This window comes from Lissotriton helveticus, chromosome 6, assembly GCF_964261635.1.
Source record: "Lissotriton helveticus chromosome 6, aLisHel1.1, whole genome shotgun sequence".
In the NCBI taxonomy this organism is placed as follows: Eukaryota; Metazoa; Chordata; class Amphibia; order Caudata; family Salamandridae; genus Lissotriton; species Lissotriton helveticus.
The window spans coordinates 852,144,928-852,159,988 of record NC_136067.1 but is presented as its reverse complement, the minus strand read 5'-3'; the positions used below and the strand labels follow the sequence as shown (position 1 = coordinate 852,159,988).

General features: G+C 45.8%; 1 protein-coding gene across 3 annotated transcripts in view; it reads left to right on the top strand.

The window, feature by feature from the left end:
• Positions 1-371: 371 nt before the first annotated feature.
• LOC144763144 (uncharacterized) overlaps positions 372-15,061 on the top strand; it is a 268,884-nt gene continuing 254,194 nt past the window's right edge. For 2 of the 3 annotated variants that reach the window (XM_078648465.1, XM_078648464.1), the window contains exon 1: positions 376-527. In XM_078648465.1, coding sequence (XP_078504591.1) covers positions 426-527 — 102 coding nt within the window. In that variant the 5' untranslated portion in view covers positions 376-425. Of the gene's footprint in view, positions 528-15,061 lie in introns of all 3 variants that reach the window. The other variant, XM_078648466.1, reaches the window with a different exon arrangement.

The window sequence follows — 15,061 nt, the reverse complement described above, 5'->3', positions numbered from 1 at the left end:
ATATACTTCAAACTTATACAGAAATTCTGGAAGAATCAGATTACTAAAGAGTGAAAAACACTATTTAAAAAGCAATTGATTAATATAATCGATACATATCAGTATTCCATAAAGTCTATTAGTTTATGTATAATTACGGTTTCCATAATGGTATGTACAACACACGCGTGATAAAACGTACAGAGACTTGGATTATGTTTTATTAACATAACCGGAGGTGCGTTTTTAGGATCCTGTCACTGAGATACGAACACATTACTGTTCAAACATGGCTGCTCCGCTCGCAGCCTCACAAGTTCCAACGCGCTTGCCCGTCTTCTATGTCTCTATAGTGTGCGTTCGGGGTATCTGATGCAGCAGCACTTGGTTTTGATCACATGACATGAGTTTATGCTGGTAGAGCAGTAGCTGCTTCCGAAGAAACAATGTTGAACATGAAGCCCCATTATAGCGTTCCCAAATTCCTGACCAAGATCTGGGCTTTGGTGGAAGATCCCAAGACAAACGACTTCATCTGTTGGAGCCAGGTGCGTGGACAGTTTCAGGAGCGCAAAAACTAATGTGCCAGGTGCAGCCATAAAAGACAACCACTTGAACATAACCTCCTCTAAGGAAAAGTGATGTGCACCAAACCAAAACAAGGCATTCTATCTAAACTTTTCTCGCCAATGCAAATGCCTGCTGTTGGTTTGTTCAATCCTACACCTTCCTGGTTGAAAAACATGGCTTTGCAATTTTCGTTTTTCAGACTAAACTTGAGGTCTATTTGGCATTGTTGTTTACCGCGTTTCCCAAAGTATCCACATTGACATTTTCAGTCTGTTTATATCTACTTTTCTGAATATAACAAAGAGGGGCATATAATAAGATGTAGGACATAGTACGTGACTGTGACAAAGTCACCGCATTTTTACCAGCCCCGTGCCTAGCCTCCCCCACACTCCAACAGAGATTGACAGACCGACACACACACACACACACTCTCTCCCTCCTAAGTTTATTTCGTCCATCCACCACGACCCGTACTAAACTATGTGGTGCTTTAACGCAACCGTGCTCAGATTCCTTATCCATTACACGATTGGTCTTAATTTCTTCAGAGAGGCCGTCCTCGGGTCCAGAGGTGGACCTGCTGTTCTTGAGGATAACCTCAGTAGTTTAATTGTATTGTTTCGTATTGCAGAATTAATATAGCGCTTACTACACCTATGTGGTGCACGGAAGCACCTACAGGTGTAGCAAGGTACGCCACGTGGGGGTGGGAGGATGTTTTCTGATCCTATGTGGAAAGTGTTTTCATGTCAAGAGTGAGGACTGGTTATTATTTTATTGGACACTAAGCATAGCAGTGTGGTGGAGGAAGAGGTGTGAGAAACAGACACACAGGGTTTTGGTTTATATTGTGCTGGCAGCTTTGGCCAACCCTAAAGGACCCTTTATGGTATTTCTTATGATCATAGTCTGTTTAGCTGGTTACTGCTCTGGGTTATTTAATCTGAGATATTATGTATAATGTTGGTCCTGAACTGGCATGGTTGGAGGGAGAAAGAAGTGGAGGGATCTGTTAGCACGGGCATTTTTACTATTGTTCCATATATTAGTGTCATTGTGAGATGCAATAAAATGGTAGAGTGTATAAATATTTGGGACCTGCAATAGTGGGGTAGATTAAAGCCTTCCGCTTTGCTCAGTTATCCCATCCTTGTTCATTTAGTGTTGTCTGTTTTCTTGGCTGTACTACCTCATAAAACCCTCGTAAAAGACATATATTATGTGAATTTAAGAGGTATAACCTTTTGTGTGTTTGGTAGAAGTTACAAATGTCTGGTGACCGCAGAGCATTATGGTCTTAGTATTATTAGTGTTAGTTAATCGGCCATAATTGTAATATATGAAATTACATTACTATGTTATGCCCCGGCAAACCCTAGTGCAGCCCTTCTTAGCTTACCTGCATATCCAAAGCTGTTTGGATTGTTTCCAAACTGTAAGCTGAATGTTGCGCTTGAGGGTGTGATTGTTTATCTAAGCTCTGTTGCCCGAGATGTGGTGGAATGCAGTTATGTTGGCAGCATACTGCAGAATTAGTTTCCGGTGTTTAGAGACACATCAAGGTCACAAGCACTTGTTATCAATCTGTTAAAAGTAATGAAATTGTAGGTGAAGGTGTGTGTTGAGGCTGAAAGAAATGTGAACTGACTTGAGCAGTAAACTTGGACCCCACCCTGCCTATCTCTGGCATGGTTGTAGTGGTCTAAAGCAAAGGTTGGGAGGGGGTGGAGTCAGAGCTATTTACTTGCAGAACAAACATGGTAAACAGCGTGGTAACAGTATGGTGACTGAACATGTGGTTCTTATGAAATGTAGCAACAATTTCCAAGAGATCTGGGTCATTTTATGGGTTATAACAATAGTGTTACTGTTGTCAATGGAGGTAAAACTAACTTAGTTGATAGCTTATCTGATTGGGGCAGTGCAGTGGACGATGCAAGCGACATTTTTAATAAGTACTAAAGGCACCCTTTTTAATCGCATTGGAGGCACTAAGTTTGGTCTGTGTACTGAAGATACTTCAGCTTTCTTACTTCGTTGTTGAGAGACCTTAGAAGATGGACTACGGTCTCTTGAAGGCCTCTTCTCAAATTTCTTTAAAACCTTTTTTGGAGGCTCGTTAGTAGGTGTTGATTCATAGCAGAAGTTTCGATGAATGGCCATCTGGCGCTCTTTTTGAGTTCTAGACATCTCTAAGGTACCTTCAATCTCATCCCTTCCATCAAGGGTTTCCCTGGCTACTATCTTCTGAAGCCACTTCAGAAACCTACCCTTTCTATCATGCAAAGACTTTGGCTGAAAAGGTTTGCTAGATTTTGCATTCCTGTGCGTTTTGAGAGTGATAGAGGCAGTAGATCTGTTCTTTGCAGGGATCCTCGGAATGTAGCCTCAGCTTCCCACAAGTACAACAAGGGGTGAAAAAACATTCTTTGATGCATCTGACATAATGTTCTTTCAAAGTTCATAGCAAATGATGGCAAACAAATTTATGAAGTAATCATACTGGTTGAAAAGTTAAAGAGTTGATCGTTTTCAGGTTTTCCTAAGTAGTTTGAGCAGTGCTCATGGAAACTCCCACCACACAACAAACAGTAGGAAATCTGAAGTATGGTGGCTTCTGAAGGAAGTGGTGATCAGTGGTACAATCTAGTTGGTTGGAGTTTAGTCATTTTCAAATAAAGAGTTTAGGAAAATAAAGTGAATGTTTTGCAGCCTTTGCAGGGTATGCTTAGTATAGTACTGCTTTAATTTTTTCACAGCTCGACGACAGTGAATGATTCAATCATGTCACCGTCTGAAAGATTCAATACTGGAGATCTGTTTACTCTACACAATTGGCACAGATGCTTCCTTTGTGAGCTGGAGAGAAAAGATATAGGGCCATATTTTCAAGAACGTGCGTAACATTATCGCTGCTTTAGCGGCAGCAAACTGCAGCTAAAGCGGCGATAAGGGCCTTGATAATGTGCCCTAGAGAATTCCATTAGAAGCCCAGGTTTGATGTCCTTCCCACCAGAACCTGGGCTTCTATTGGAATTGTCTAGGGCATATTATCAAGCCCCTTATCACCGCTTTAGAGGCAGTTTCCTGCTGCTAAAGCGGCGATAATGTTATCGCTCGTTCTTGATAATATGTGTCCATTGAAGGCCTGTGTTAAAGGAAGAAAAAGACTAAACAACATAATTTTTCTGGAGCTCAGAGCAGTTCATCCAGCTTTCAAGGCTTTTCTATCGTCCATGTCAACGCACAGTATTGTTATTACAACAGTCACTTCCAATTCCAATATTTTGCCCTATCTGAAGAAACAGGGATAAATGAAATTCAGACCCATATCTCTGAAGGCACCGAGGATTTAAACGCAGCTTTTAGCCAGGAGCGTTTATTGATCAACAAAGTTCACATAAAGGAATACTTGGCAAGGTCATGCAGAACAGTTCCGAAAGGAAGCAATGCGACATCAGATGAGAGCCTCTTACCCTTTCAAATGGAAAAAGTTCTACTTTTGGTACCAGCAAGAGGATCATAACTCTCCCCTGCAAAGATTTAATTTTACTATACTTGTTGCGCACCCCCAAATCTAAGTTGCAGTTTACTTCATTCCGAGGATATGTACCAGCCCGTTCGCAATGTTTTATTGCAGCATCGCTCATGGAAGGCAGCCTACGACTTTCTGCTTGGTAAACGCAGAATCACCTTAAACTAGCAGAGGCCCCGGACTCCAAGATCCACCCATTGGATAAGAGACTTAATCTGCTTCCATTATTCTGAAACCTATGTCATGCCACTCCCTCAGGTGTCCTGCTCTAAAGGATTTTTGGGACCCACACTGCAGCTATCTCTTGACTCTCTAATATCCCCATATATATTGGTAATAACAACAGTACATTTCTTTATTGTTGATGCTGAGGGTCAGATGCGTTAGTAATGAACGCAATGTTGTAATTCACAGCAAATATACTTAGATTAGTATTGAGACAGTATTAATATAACAATATGTGGAAATTCCATTTCTTCCTCATTCTTTGCTGTATAATGTACTATATGCCAATGTATATGTTGAAAATGAAAATAAAGATAAGAAAACAGATCTATGTAAGGCAGTCCTAAAGTAATCTGTTGATATTCTAGCGAGGCACTTTTGTCATGACTATGATACCAAGTTGCTTAAAGAAGGAATTCTCACTAACTGTTAGAGGGGATAATTTTGCAAAGACCCAGATTACAGCCTCATAAAGAGATGCTATTTTACCCTAATTCTTGTGTAACTCACATTCTGGAGACCCAATGCCCCTCAATCCCCATCTCTAAGGTAATGGGACATGCAGCACTCTTGCTTTCAGCCTTCTTGTATTCAAACATATGCTTATCCCACGATAAAGAGAGTCAGACACCTTGTCACAAGGCGATTCAGCCATTACCAGCTTACTTTTAAAGCCATGCCGTGGCTTGATTCCAGAACTCCCCAAATCTGTGTAACTTATTTTGCAATCCTTTGGGACTCCTGGATATCAGCAAGGTGCCATCTGCCAATAACAGAGTGAAAACTGTATGAACTCCTAACAGAGTCACATTTTTGATGCCACTGAAGTGAAACTCTACTACCTACAGGACTCGAAAAATCTACTTGCCCACTCATAATTGCGAGTACATTTTTGTATCAGATCGAGCTATTTTTAGCACCTACTAGTCCCATCAAGCCAGTGAACTTTGGCTTGAAAGGAGCAGGTGTTCTCTTGTCTTTTTACTAATTGCTGCTTGGAAAATTTAGTTAATTGTTCTCACTCTTACTAAAGTTAGAGGTTTTTGTCAAGTGAGCTGTCTGAAGATGCCCGTTGTTTTTCTCTAACGCATAACTTAAAAATAGCCTGAAAATTATTATTACAAATATTTCTAAATATATCAGGAATTACCAAAGCAGTTTCTTTTCTAATTAAGAAGTGTGTTGCAAACAAAGAGGTAAATAGGAGCAAAACAAAACAGAACTCTTTACTTGGTGATGTGCAAATGACTCCTATTTGCAGAAACTCTATTTCCAAACATTATTGTTTGCAAACTATACAGTTTTATCAGTAAAACCGCATTTCAGTGAGAACGTTTGTCCCCATTTCAATGTAAAATCTGTTGATTACAAATGACGGTGTGCTACCACTTCATGCTTTAGTTTTTTATGTATTTATCAAAAGTGATAGTTTTTAAACATGATTTGAGAAACATTCCTGTCCTTGCCCTGATGACAATGCTGTTAATGAACTAAGAGGCAAGTCAGGGTCATGTTTGTGTATACTATATGTGGCTAGATTTGTAGTATATATGGAGAAAATGTTAAGTCTGTTAAATTAAACAAAAGAGTTTTTTGCACAGCAGACATACTGAACTCGCACATTTGAAGGAAATCTCATATGTGATAATAAAGAAAATGGTGGCTCAATGAATTAAAATATTTGCCCACGATCACAGCAGACATGCTGAACTCGCACATTTGAAGGAAATCTCATATGTGATAATAAAGAAAATGGTGGCTCAATGAATTAAAATATTTGCCCACGATCACATCATTTGACACCAGTTTATAGCTCAAGAGCATTACAAATAGGTCGAGTAGATTTATTTACGTCACTAGACCTGAAGGTCTAGTAGCATTTTTATGATTTTTGAGGCCTGACCTACTTAATCATTGATGAGAAACTCTACTACCTATTTAATGTACAGGGTTAACAGCAGTAGTGCCGGCGAGCACCGCTGCCAAAACACCTTTGTTGATTGGGAAGGGTTTCCATCCCACCCCCGCCCCGTTTGGCTCCACCTGGCCATGGCATGGTTCCCACCATGTTGTCCTATTAAAGTCTTCAAAAGATTTATGGGCAGACCAAACAGCCACAAAAACCCCATAGAGGCTCTTCTTTCTTAAGATGGCATATGTTTCCAGCAGCATGTATAATGTGAAGACTTACAAATATGATATTATTTTGTACCCAGACTTTTGGCCTAAAACGAATATATTTGTCTGTTGTCATTCAAGCTGATAGAACAGTAGTTTTCAGAGTCGTCCTTATAAGGCTTTTCTTGTGTATTGGGACTAATTTTGAGTTAAGCGAGGAAAGTGGAATATGGACACCTTTTTTAAAAATTCTGTTGCTCTTGAGTAGGATAGAGTGTACTTATGACATGAGGTCTGTGCTTATACAGATCAGCCGGGATTTTGTCTGGTCTAGAGTGTAGGAGAGTAGGGTCTGCAATCCTATGATCACCCAGATTTTTGCTTTTTGCTGCACTGGTTTACGACTTTCCCTGGCTGTGGGCCTGCTAATCAGACCCACAGCCTAGCTGTTCTCTCTATCCAAATTGTACTCAGGTACTGAATTGGCACTGGGCCCTCTCCAAGTCCCTGTACCCAGGGCTGAGGTGCACCCAGAAGTCTCCCAGGGGCTGAAGCATGTATTGTGCCACCCCTGGATTGACTAACTAAAACTGACACAACTGGCTGCACGACAGCTGGGGCAAGGTGGTGTACTCACCCTTTGCTTTAGATATAGTATACCTATATCTAACCCTAAAATGGACACACAGATCTCCTATCAGTCACTCCTATGGCAGGCCTTAACAATCCTGAAGGCAGAGTGCTTGGAATCGTGTGAGATGGTGCTCTGGCATGAGCTGAGCCTGTCTGCGGCTTTCGGGATCCATCCCTTAGCCGTTTCCATGATATCGCATACCATATACTCTTAAGTGCATTATAATCCTCGCGGTTATGTGCCAACTCTGGTATCGCTTTATCAAAACATGTCGAGTAAGGTGTCATACGAATTGGAATACTAACCCCTCGCCAATTCTGGCGACGGGGTTAGCATTCCACCCTTCTAGAGGGACACGACATGCATGTAACCTATAACCCGGTTAAAAGTCAGACAGAGCCTTAGCATCCACAAAATGGATGCTGCCACCGAGACACAAGTCTGCCCTCCTGCTGCTGGGAGTCCTCCCAGAGCAGGAGATAAGGACAAAGGGTTTCCTGCCAGGGGCGGTGCCAGCACCGTCCCAGACAGGGTTTTGTGTATTGTAGGTAGGCAGGGCTTTAGAGGAAGGTGACTGCACGTGGCACCCCGGTGCTCACTGTGCATAGGCTGGCTGGAACCAGTTCCAGGGTCACTCCAGACCCTGTGCTGGGGAAAAGCCCGCCAAGGAAGTGGGTGTAACCACCCCCCTCCTAGTCCCACCCCTAGGGCAGGACTTAGTCGCGTGCCAGCCCCCTTTTACAGGATAAAGGTAGAGACTGGCCCCCTTCCAAATCAGATCATCTTTGAATCCTGAAACTACTTTCTGCGAAAGGAACTCAAGACTTCTTCCTAAGATTTCTCCCTTGTGACTAAGGAGTAGTCACCCTGCATCCGCAGGCACCATCTAAGAACACTGCGGTCTGCTGCAAGTCCTTCCTCCGGAATCCGACTGCCCAGCTCGACGAGAACCGGCTTCCCTGGCACCTCTGACCTCTACCCACCTCTACAGCCCAGCTGAGAACCGTGGGTGTGACGAGACCTCAAGGGACCGGCCATCTGCAAGACTGCACGACTTCTTTCCAGCAAGCCCGCCGAGTGAATTCCTGGTGAGTGCTTTGGGGTCCGAGAAGCCCCCACCCTGAGCAGCTCCAGCACCGAAGAGCAGCCCCCCCAGCATCTCCACGATCTGCGTGGGGCCCTTCTGCTTTTTTGCTGCTCACCGCGTTGTTTGGCTACTAGCCCGCTGGCTTGTGGCCTTCCTGACGACGCCCGACGACATTTCTACTGCTGGTCTGGTTGCTCCAGACTGGCCCTTGCTTCCCTCCATCGGAGAAGTACCCTGGACCCTCCTGGTCCACCCAAGACGCCATTTTAGGTCCACCGCGTGGGCCTTGCATTTGCCAAGACTTGTTGCCCAATCCTGGGTCCAGCGACGTCGACAGCAAGAACCTTCGTGGGACAGCTCGCACCTCCATCCTGGTCGCCGACAACGCCTCCTGGTCCGAGAGACTGCAGAGCCCAGCAGCGCCCACTCACCTGACTGCGGTGACTTCGCCCGGTGCCATCCTGGTGCCCACTTAATCACTGGCTAGTGATTCAAGAACTTGGTCCCCTCTGCTTTCAGGTTTTCTTCTTCCTTGATCCAGGCTTGGATCCATCGAACTTTCCTTCACTGGTCGCCTGCCAGCAACTTCCTTCTTCCAGGCTCCTGGTCCGGCAACGAGATCCCCGACGTCTTTTCAGACCTATGCAGCTGCAGCCCCTGGGCTAGGTAACTTCGGCACTTCGGTGTCCCAGCATAGCCTCACTATCCAAGGGTCAGGATCCACTGTCGTTTTCTCCCTACCAGGTCGGGTTCGCCCGTGAACACTAACTTTGTGAATTCTAGCCTCCATAGACTTTGTCCCGCATCCCGCGTGAGAGTGCACACTCTGCACCCGAGTCCCCTGGGCCTCCTAGTAGTAATCTAACGATTCCCTAGTCCAGTCCTAGCGATTCCAAAGCCTATTAGAACTGTTACTTACCTGCTAGTAATTCGCATTCCACTTTTAAAGTATATGGTTTTTCGTGCCCCTCGGGCATTTGTGTATAACGTGCTAACTTAAGTATTTTCGTAAGAGTTTTGTTGTGTGCTTAGCTCCCTGTCTCATAAAGAGCCAGGGTAGTCTTGTTATAAATAAATACACTGTTTATTTTCATAACAACTTGTGTGGTGTCCTTTCACTGGGTGTTCAAGGGGTAATGTGATGGTAAAACAGCTGGCTTAACACGCCCTCTAGAGTCTTAGCCTTAGACTGCTCGTATCCATGCTACTAGGATAGCTGGTCTATAAGGTTGACTTACAACCAATCATCAATAAGGGTTGTTTGGACTGATATATAGTGATCACTAGAATAGTGAGCACTGCACATCAGGCCAACTTCTCACATTGGTGGCAGCGGTGGGATTTGAGCTTGCTGTTGTTTTACCACACATGCCCTAAGAATATCTTGTGAAAGATCACATAAGTACTAAAGGTACATATAACTTAGCTTAGAATACTCTGAGTTCTACTGAACCAGCTGTTGTAGCTCCTAGGGCTTAGCACACCCTAAACTACAACTCTAGCAAGGGATCAGTAGGCAAACATATAGTGTAGGTAAGTGCACCACTTACACCTCACTAGAAAAGCATGTCGACTCAGGGGGACTCTACTGAGACTCCCCTGGTCAGTGTTGACCCTCCACAGGTCACTTCAAGATATGCAGCTCTCAGTTTTCAGGAGATGAGACAAATCTGTGTCTCCAGGAAACTGAAGCAGGGGTCTAACCCCACCATTCCCTTTCTGATAGGTCTCTTAGAGACATATGATGCCAGAAAGCTTTCTCAGTTACATGAGAACATGCCAGCCTTAGAGGGAACCTCTGGGGATCCAGACCTCCCCAACACTGATTCAGCAGTTGAGGAGGAGGATCAAGAGGAACTCTCTGGGGATGAGGTAGACAAAGGTCTTGAGGTAGTCAGAAGGCTAACTAGGACCAACTTAGACTTACTTGGGCTAGGATCTGGGGGACCCCCAGTACTAACCCGAAGTGGGCCTAACATTGGAGTTAGGAGAGATAGATCTCTTTCTAGGGACTCCAATAGATCTCTGCACTCTAATGCCTCTTCTCAGGGGAGAAGGAATCCTCCACAGAGGAGATTTACTTCCCCTCAGAGAAAAGAGCATGAAGCTAGAATGAGACAAGCTGAACTGAGGATTGAAAGGGAAGAACTTGCCCTGGCCAAAGAAAAGCTTGCCTTTGCTAGAGAGCAGCAGATGAGTGGGCTAGCTCCCACTGGTGGCAGCAATCTCCCAAGAGATAGAGAGAAGGGTTTAGATACTAAACACCTGACTAAAATAGTGCCCCCCTTTAAGCAAGGGGATGATATCCAGAAATGGATGGCTGCTCTGGAGAGGGCCTGCACTGTGCAGGGCATTCCCCAGAGTCAGTGGGCAGCTATACTGTGGCTCTCCTTTGATGGTAAAGGTAGAGATAAGCTCCTCACTACAAGAGTGGAGGATGCTAACAATTACCAGGTCCTGAAGAATACACTGGTTGATGGGTTTGGTTTAACCACTGAGCAGTACAGGTTGCTGTTCAGAGACACCCAGAAAACTCAGTCTCAGGACTGGTCTGATTTTGTGGATTGTGCCACTAAGGCTTTGGAGGGCTGGTTGCTGGGTAGCAAGGTTACAGATTACACAGGATTGTATAATCTAATGATGAGAGAACAAATTTTAAACAATTGTCAGAACCAGCTGCTGCACCAGCACCTTGTTGATTCAGATCTGACCTCTCCCCAAGAATTGGGAAAGAAGGCAGACAAATGGGTCAGGACAAGGATCAAGCAGAACCAGAACCAGGGTGGTCAGAAGAAAGCAGACCAGAAGGGTAATGTTAAGAATGAGCAAAATGACCAGAAGTCTTCACCAGGTCCCCAACAAACCAAAGAGGGTGGGGGTCAGGCTTCCCAGAAGAAGAAGACTCAAGAAGGCCAGTCAAAAAGGTGGTGCCAGTACTGCAAAAGTAAATCTCACTGGTTTAGTGAGTGCACCAAAAGAGGAGGACAAACTCCTGCCACTACAGCTCCTAAAGCAACTGCACCCCCTAGTACAGTCAGTAGTGGTAGTGTCACTCCCAAGGCATTAGTTGGGTTAACCTTGGGTACTGAGGGGTCTGACAACTTAGTTGGCACACTCACTCAGGCTGTCCTTGTCTGTACAGGGGATATGGATATGTCCCCTGAGATAAGTCCCAATACTTTGGGCAAATACAGGCAGACACCTTTGATAAATGGCAAAATGGCTCAGGCCTATAGGGACACTTGTGCCAGTGTCACCATGGTGACACCTAACTTTGTGGACCCTGGACAGATCATGCCAGGTACTGATTTCCTGGTGACCAATGCCAGCAATGTCACTACTAGTCATAGTGTGGCAATTGTGGCTTTCTCCTGGGGTGGAGTGAAGGGACAAAAGAAAGTTGTAGTCAGTTCAGACCTCCCAGTTGATTGTTTGTTGGGCAATGATTTGGAGTCATCACAATGGTCAGAAGTGGAGCAGAGGACTCACATGGAGATGTTAGGCTTGCCAGCACATGTGCTTGCTGTGACTAGGTCACAGGCCAGAAGATGCCCCACTGAACAGGTGCTGGATCCTGAAATTATGGACCAGACACCTTCCAAGAAGAAGAGCAGTAAGGGTAAGGCTTTGCCTTCCCCCTTGCCCCAGGTTGAGGATCAAGTCTCTGAGGAGGCTGATCTAGAAGAGCTGAGGGAAACTGAGCCTAAAGAGCTTGAACTTGATCAAGTTGAGTTTCTGGGCTCAGGGGGACCCTCCAGAGCAGACCTGGGGAAGGAACAGTTGAGCTGCCCTTCCCTTGAACCCCTCAGACAGCAGGCTGCTGCTGAGGCTGCAGGGAATGCCACAGGTGCCCACAGGGTATACTGGGAAGATGGACTCCTGTACTCTGAGTCAAGAGACCCCAAGCCTGGTGCAACCAGGAGGCTGGTCATCCCCTTGTCTCTGAGAGGTTTCCTTCTCACCTTGGCCCATGAGATTCCCCTTGCAGGTCACTTAGGTCAGACAAAGACTTGGGACAGGCTTGTCTCACACTTTCACTGGCCCCATATGAATGAGAATACCAAGGAGTTTTGTCGCTCATGTGTCACTTGCCAAGCCAGTGGTAAGTCAGGTGGCACAACAAAGGCCCCCCTCATACCACTACCTGTGGTGGGGGTTCCCTTTGAAAGAGTGGGGATTGACATTGTTGGTCCAATGGAACCCCAGACAGCATCAGGACACAAGTTTATACTGGTGGTGGTGGACCATGCCACCAGGTATCCTGAGGCTATTCCCCTTAGGACCACTACAGCCCCTGTAGTGGCAAGAGCCCTAGTTGGAGTGTTCTCCAGAGTGGGTTTCCCTAAGGAGGTCGTTTCTGACAGAGGTACAAACTTCATGTCAGGATATCTGACTGCCATGTGGAAAGAGTGTGGTGTGAACTACAAGTTCACCACACCCTATCATCCACAATGCAATGGGCTTGTTGAGAGATTCAACAGGACCCTGAAAGGGATGATTCATGGACTACCTGAACCTCTTAGGAGAAGATGGGATGTCCTGATCCCCTGCCTCTTGTTTGCTTACAGAGAGGTCCCACAGAAGGGGGTTGGCTACAGCCCTTTTGAGCTTCTGTATGGGCATCCTGTAAGAGGACCCCTGTGTTTGGTGAAGGAAAAATGAGAGAGACCTCTCAAAAAGCCTGCAACCAACATAGTGGACTATGTACTTGGTCTCCGCTCCAGGATGGCTGAGTATATGGAAAAGGCATCTAAAAACCTTGAGGCCAGCCAGGAACTTCAAAAAGCTTGGCATGACCAAAAGGCTGTACTGACTGTATACCAGCCAGGACAGAAGGTGTGGGTGCTGGAGCCAGTGGCCCCAGCAGCTCTGAAAGACAAATGGTCTGGGCCCCACACCATCATTGAGCAAAAGGGAGAGGTTACCTACTTGGTGGACCTTGGAACTCCCAGGAGCCCTCTCAGAGTGCTCCATGTTAACAGGCTCAAGGCATATGTTGACAGGAAGGACATGAGCTTGCTCATGGCCACAGATGAGGGACAGGAGGAAGAGAGTGACCCTCTCCCAGACCTGCTCACTCAGAATCCTGATGATGGGTCAGTTGATGGTGTTGTCTTTTGTGGCAGCCTCACTGAACATCAGCAACAGGATTGCAGGCAAGTTCTGCAATCCTTTCGACATATGTTCTCTCTGACACCCAGCCAAACTGATTGGTGTACCCATGATGTTGACACTGGAGACAGTCTGCCTGTTAAGAGTAAAATCTACAGGCAGCCTGATCATGTTAGAGACTGCATCAGAACTGAAGTGCAGAAAATGTTGGAGCTGGGAGTCATTGAGCCCTCAGATAGCCCTTGGGCTAGCCCAGTAGTTCTAGTGCCAAAGCCTCACACCCAGGGTGGTAAGAGAGAGATGAGGTTTTGCGTAGACTACAGAGGCCTCAATGCAGTCACTAAGACTGATGCCCACCCAATACCAAGAGCAGATGAGCTTATAGATAGATTGGCTTCTGCCAACTTCTTAAGCACATTTGATTTGACAGCTGGGTATTGGCAAATCAGGTTAGCTGAGGAAGCCAAACCCAAGACAGCATTTTCTACCCCTGGAGGGCATTATCAATTTGTGGTAATGCCCTTTGGACTGAAAAATGCACCTGCCACCTTCCAAAGGTTGGTGAATCAAGTCCTCACTGGGCTGGATGACTTCTGTGCAGCATATCTGGACGATATTGCTGTCTTTAGCTCCACCTGGGAGGATCACCTGGTCCGCCTGAGGAAAGTGTTAGAGGCCCTGCAAAAGGCAGGCCTCACTATCAAGGCCACCAAGTGCCAGATAGGGCAGACACAGGTTGTATACCTGGGCCACCTTGTAGGTGGAGGCCAGGTTCAGCCACTGGAGAGTAAGATACAGGCCATCAAGGACTGGACTCCTCCAATCACCCAGACTCAGGTTCGAGCTTTCTTGGGCCTGACTGGGTACTATAGGAAGTTTGTCAGAAATTATGGGTCCATAGTGACCCCCCTTAATGACCTGACAAGCAAAAAGATGCCAAAGAAAGTTCAGTGGACAGCAAGCTGTCAGAAAGCATTCAATGACCTAAAACAGGCCATGTGCACAGCACCTATCCTCAAGAGTCCAGATTACTCCAAGCCATTCATTGTCCAAACAGATGCTTCTGAGTTGGGTGTGGGAGCTGTTCTGTCTCAACTGAATTTTGATGGTAATGATCAGCCTATTGCTTTCATTAGTAGAAGGTTGACACCCAGAGAGAAAAATTGGTCAGCTATTGAGAGGGAGGCCTTTGCTGTGGTCTGGGCCCTGAAGAAGCTGAGGGCCTACTTGTTTGGCACTCACTTCACCATTCAGACAGACCATAAGCCCCTCTTGTGGCTAAATCAGATGAAGGGTGAAAACCCCAAACTGCTTAGGTGGTCCATTTCCCTACAGGGGATGGATTTTACAGTGGAGCATAGACCTGGGACTGATCACAGCAATGCTGATGGGCTCTCCAGGTATTTCCACTTAGAGCAAGAAGACTCACCTGGTCAAGGTTAGTTTATTGTCCCAAAGTTTGGGGGGGGGTCATGTAGGAGAGTAGGGTCTGCAATCCTATGATCACCCAGATTTTTGCTTTTTGCTGCACTGGTTTACGACTTTCCCTGGCTGTGGGCCTGCTAATCAGACCCACAGCCTAGCTGTTCTCTCTATCCAAATTGTACTCAGGTACTGAATTGGCACTGGGCCCTCTCCAAGTCCCTGTACCCAGGGCTGAGGTGCACCCAGAAGTCTCCCAGGGGCTGAAGCATGTATTGTGCCACCCCTGGATTGACTAACTAAAACTGACACAACTGGCTGCACGACAGCTGGGGCAAGGTGGTGTACTCACCCTTTGCTTTAGATATAGTATACC